This window comes from Rhagoletis pomonella, unplaced genomic scaffold, assembly GCF_013731165.1.
Source record: "Rhagoletis pomonella isolate Grant_MI unplaced genomic scaffold, Rhpom_1.0 Rhpom_scaffold_00743, whole genome shotgun sequence".
NCBI classification, from domain to species: domain Eukaryota; kingdom Metazoa; phylum Arthropoda; class Insecta; order Diptera; family Tephritidae; genus Rhagoletis; species Rhagoletis pomonella.
Genome location: NW_023459297.1, coordinates 36,977 through 42,336, shown reverse-complemented (window position 1 = coordinate 42,336; position 5,360 = coordinate 36,977). Strand labels below are relative to the sequence as shown.

General features: G+C 36.8%; 1 protein-coding gene across 2 annotated transcripts; it reads left to right on the top strand.

The window, feature by feature from the left end:
* Positions 1-102: 102 nt before the first annotated feature.
* On the top strand, positions 103-5,360 carry LOC118751502 (protein DDI1 homolog 2-like). Of its 2 annotated transcripts, XM_036486332.1 has the most exons (7): positions 103-309; positions 368-715; positions 2,172-2,634; positions 2,699-2,821; positions 4,226-4,388; positions 4,534-4,735; positions 4,797-5,360. In XM_036486332.1, the coding sequence occupies exons 2-7, from the start codon at positions 454-456 to the stop codon at positions 4,988-4,990; spliced, it is 1,407 nt and encodes a 468-aa protein (XP_036342225.1). In that variant the 5' UTR covers positions 103-309; positions 368-453; the 3' UTR covers positions 4,991-5,360. The 2 variants fall into 2 exon arrangements, with proteins under 2 accessions (XP_036342225.1, XP_036342224.1); XM_036486331.1 differs by having other exon boundaries at positions 103-715.

The window sequence follows — 5,360 nt, the reverse complement described above, 5'->3', positions numbered from 1 at the left end:
TTCGTGGCAACACTGGACGCAACAACGAAAAGGCCGAAAATGACAATGCCGATTGAACGAAAAAACAGAAGCGAGCTAAAAAGGAAAAGTTAAAAGTAGCGAATGAGACTGGAAGAAAAAAAAAACGAAATCAAGCCGAAAACCTCCTGTTTTTTAGTGACGAATCACGGCTGAACGCATTTTATGCATTGTTTTTGAAATGCATTGGTTATAAATGTGTAACAAAGAGAAATACTGCAAATAATAGAAGAAATTTATCAAGATCAGTGTATTTGTGCAGAAATTCAGCCAGTTCCCGTGCGTTTAGGTGTAAGCAGCAAGAAAACGTACAGTGCAGCAGAGCAATAAATACATTTATTTTTTGTAGCCATCGTAATTACTTTTGTCCAACAATTGACAAATAAAAGTATAACGATCACTAAAGTAGTTGGATAGCGACTAAAAAATAGAACAATGAAGATAACGGTAACCACGCTAACTGATAGCGTATTTTTCTTGGATGTTTCCGAGGAACTGGAGCTGGAAAATTTCAAGGCATTCTGTGAAGTTGAATCTGGTCTACCCAGCGCCGAGATCATTATTGTATTCAATGGGGCGCCATTGCTGGATGACAAAAAATCGCTCAAACATTTCGGCATTAAAGATGGTGACTGTGTTATATTACAGCGTTTACCAATCGCTCGTTCCGCTGGTGCTCCAGAAGTTGGAGGTTTAGGTGAGTAAATTAGACATATTTTTATAAGCTTTTATTTATCATTAATGTAATTGTAAATTAATAAATTAATTGCATGTATGTAGTCCTTTTCTGATTAGTTGTTTTTGTATGCCTTGTTATTATTTGTCTGTATAAGTGGGTCAATGCGCTCCAACTCCTCATATATCCACCCGTAATTTTTCCACGCTTGCATTTCCATTCTTAAACAACAAATAGCTCTACTGCATTTACTTTGACTGAAAAAATAGCTCTCAGTCGCATTTAAATCGATCGTATCGTATTTGGACGAACAAGTACATATCGTCGTTTAAAGTGCAAAACCGCGTATCAGCAAAATTCAAAACCGCGTATGTGAAATTGTAGAAATTATTTTCTAGAGCGGAAAAACACTCATATTTCAAAATTATTCTCTTCTTTATAAAGCAATCGCTTATCTGCCTAGTATATTTCAAGACGAATGGATAAGGATTGAGCCAAGAGCTTGTGTGAACAAATCCAATTTTTGGCAGCCAATGTCACTTTTTTGCAAAATCACGATATGCGGTTTTGTACTTTAAACGACGATATCGATATGTACATGCATATGAAGGTACATATGTACATATACTATGTTTATTTTTATGGAGCTACATATCTTTTGGTCTTCAAGCTCACAAACGTATGAACGTTTGTAAACAATTATGTATTGAATGCGACCTCGCTAAGATAAAAATATTTTCTGCGCAGTATAAGTGCAATGGACATCTGCGAATTTAAAACATCTTGTTGAAATCAAGGTCATTGTAGATCACAATAGGCCTTTTTTATAGCTAGAAATGCAATAATAACTTTGGTAGACATGACTGCATAACAAATCTCAAGTTCATGTGATTTATGCTTCCGAAGTTATAGCTGCTACAACATTCCACGCCTATGGGATGTGCCAAGCCCACTTTTTTAAACTCATTTATATATACCTTCCTATAAGCGCCTACCATATAAATGTCTTCGCACCAAATTTCCAGTTATAGCTGATTAAAAATTTCAGCCCTATGGGATGTTGCAAAATTTGCTATATATGTAGTTGCAAATAAGACCATACCTATAACACAAATAAGTGTGCAAAGTTTAGTGCGATTCCTTGTCGCGGTTCAAAAGTTATAAGGTAATAAAAAAACAGACATTCACATTTATATACATATATAGAAGAAGAAGATAGATAGATAGATATGTAGGTATTGTACGTCTGCTAATATTCAAGGTCAGACGTGTAGCAGTAAAGTTTCTTCACTCGCTTATTTTTTTCAAACATTTAAATAAACAAATAAGATAATAGTTTATTTGATTAAACAAGCTAAAATTCCATTGATAAAAAATTCAGCAGAACGTTACGTATCTGTTGGTCAAATATAATTCTATATTTTTTTTCTCAATTCTAATATGTTAAAATTCCTCTGTACCTCTTTGCATACATCAGATGCAGCATCGTCAATTGGAGGTATAGATTTTAGTAATATACTAATACCCGGCGTTGGTGGCAGCAATACTTCCGGGCTGGCACCAGGTTATCGTCCCGCACCCAGCGGTATGGATTATTCTGAATCTGATGAATTTAATGTCAACTACGATGATGATCCAGCTGCTGTGCGTCAAATGTTTCTTTCAAATCCGGAATCCTTGTCATTACTGAAACAGAACAATCCAAGACTAGCCGACGCATTGCTCTCAGGAAATTTGGAAAACTTCGCAAAGGTATTACGCGAGCAAATCGATCTCAGAAAACAACGTCAAATGCAACGTTTACGCATGTTGAATGCTGATCCGTTCGATGAAGAGGCGCAACGTCTTATTGCTGAGGAGATTAAACAAAAAAATATTCAAGACAACATGGCAGCCGCCATTGAATATAATCCAGAAATCTTTGGCACTGTCACTATGCTGTAAGTTGCAACTGATGGTAGCACCTTTTTCTATATAAATTAGCCTATCTATATTTATTTTCAGTTACATACACTGTAAAGTCAATGGTGTGCCGGTAAAAGCGTTCGTAGATTCAGGTGCACAAACTACAATAATGAGTGCAGGATGCGCTGAGCGCTGCAATGTGAATAGGCTAATCGATACTAGGTAAGAGTGTTAATATTGAATTCTAACCGCTTTGTATTTTTTACACCCTCTAATCAGCATGCAAGCTCAATTATATAAACTTAAGAACAAAAACATTTTTGCATCTTTTTCTACATTTTATTATAACGCTTTTATCAACTTGCAATGTTGTGTGTCCAGACCACCATTTATACTATAAATGTAGCAAAGCTATTTATGGCAAATTCTAGATATCAACCTAGTCTAGATATCAACCTCGTTGTAGGCATCATATCAATGAGATACAATTAGAAGACTCTATATGTCGCATCGCCAGAAGAAGTTAAATATTGCGCCTAAATATATGCACTATTTACATACGCTACAGCGGAAATGGACGACAGCCCGTTTCTTTTGAGGGATTTCGCCGACCTAAACGGGGTTAGATCGTCGAAACACAACGACCAGACGTGGACGAGACAGAACTTCGTCTGCCTCGAGAGACTCGGACCACAATAGCCCAACTGCGCTCTGGTTACTGCAGCAGGTTGAACTCAAACCTCAGCAGATTAAGTGAAGATATTCCAAACGAATGCCCGGCATGCGGAGAGTCGCCCCATGACTCACAGCATCTCTTCGTATGCCCTCTAAACCCCACCACGCTAACGCCCCTGTCCCTATGGACAGACCCCGTCGAGGCTGCACGCTTCCTAGGGCTGCCGTTAGTGGAGCTTGATCTGGGCGGGATTTTTGTAGCCGCCACAACAACAGCACGCCATTTCTTTAAATGAAATTAACTGCTGCTATATGTATGCATGTACATATGTAAGTTTCTACTAAACGTGAGCAAACAACATTTTGTTTGCATTGTATTCTGTTCTCTTTTAACTACTAGTTGAATTATTTTATAACCTATTGCAAAATTTTATACAGACAAGACTAAAAATAGAAAATAAATAAAGTAAAAATAAAAAATTGTATGTACGCTTTTATAAATGGACTAAAAATTAGAAAACAATATGTATTTCTCAGTCCCATAGAATCTTTTTTGATAACTTTGATTTTGAAATTTTAGCAAGTCATGCGTGGGGCGTATGTAATAGACCTGAATTGATATGAAGGGTAATATATGTATGAATGTGGATATATGAATAACGACCGCTTGAAATCGATCTCAAATTTGTACTTTCTCTGTAGAAATTTTAGGTCTATGTTATGTAGTTTGACTATTGTCAATTAAATCTAATGCTTTGCACTGCATGCGCTCCACGTTTTTCGTTTTCAATCGCATAGTGGTTTATGACTTTTGCTAAAATTTGAAAATCAAAAGTTATCGAAACAAATTCTATGGGGCTGAGAAATATTATTTTGTAATTTTTAGTCCATTTATATTGTATATTAAAGAGTTTTATTTTATTTTATTTTTTTATTGTACCATGCTTGTAGATGGAATGGCGTTGCCAAGGGCGTTGGTACTCAGCGAATCATTGGCCGGATACACATGGTTCAATTGCAGATTGAAAGCGATCATCTAACCTCGAGCTTTTCAGTTCTGGAAAAGCAACCAATGGATATGCTACTCGGACTCGACATGTTGAAACGCCATCAGGTAATCTTACTTAATTTTATGGGCTGCCTAAGAATTTAATTTGCTAATCAAACCCCTTGTAATTGCTACAGAAATACAAAACACTTATTTGTTAAGTTAATTTCATAATATGTATTTAGAAATTTATCGTTATGTGTTTTCGCAGTGTAATATTGATTTGCAACGTAATGTGCTGCGTATAGGTACTACCGGTACCGAGACCCAATTCTTGCCAGAAAATGAACTGCCAGATTGCGCACGTCTTACTGGTAATTCTGAGGAGGAATTAAAGCTATTGGAGAAATCAGCCAGCGAGGCAGAGTCGCGTGCTATACAGCAAGCGATTGAACAAAGCAAGCAAGATGCAGGTACTTTATATTAGCTTTAATAAATAAAAAAAAGCAGCTAGTAACATTGCCATTACCATAGCATCAACTTCGAAGAGATCTCAAGGTGGTACATCTAATAGCGTATTATCGAATGATAGCTTCACTGAGAGTGATGTCGCCGATTTGGTTAGACTTGGTTATAATCGTGATGATGTGATTGCTGAATTGCGACGACATAACGGCAATAAAACGCAGGCGACAGCTGCGCTTATTGCTAAGTCGTTGAGATTTTGAGAAGACGTTGGCGTCGTCAGCACTGTCGCCGCCCTAAACCACTAGATCAGACACAAAAGATAAAAAAACGCAATATTAAGAAAAAAAATGTAACGGATTAACCATGCCACTGTTTGCAATACATGTTTACATATATAAATCTTACATGTATGAATATGCGTAAAATTATCATTATCTGATAAAAGAAATGACATAAAACACGTGCAGTAGCAATATTTTGAGAGAAAGCGTCAGCTTCGGGAATGGATTAAGCCTACCACATCATACAAACTACCTCAGGCTAGAGCATTTCTTATTTTATACACATGGAGTGGACAAATACTGCGATGGATTTGTGGGGGAAAGCCACCAGACTCGGATCAATTGAGAA

Excerpts from the sequence above, each read along its gene's own strand:
- LOC118751502 (XM_036486332.1), top strand. The coding sequence starts at position 454 with ATGAAGATAACGGTAACCACGCTAACTGATAGCGTATTTTTCTTGGAT. Across the intron at positions 4,389-4,533 it reads ACATGTTGAAACGCCATCAG|TGTAATATTGATTTGCAACG; the intron begins GTAATCTTACTT and ends GTGTTTTCGCAG. Across the intron at positions 4,736-4,796 it reads ACAAAGCAAGCAAGATGCAG|CATCAACTTCGAAGAGATCT; the intron begins GTACTTTATATT and ends CCATTACCATAG.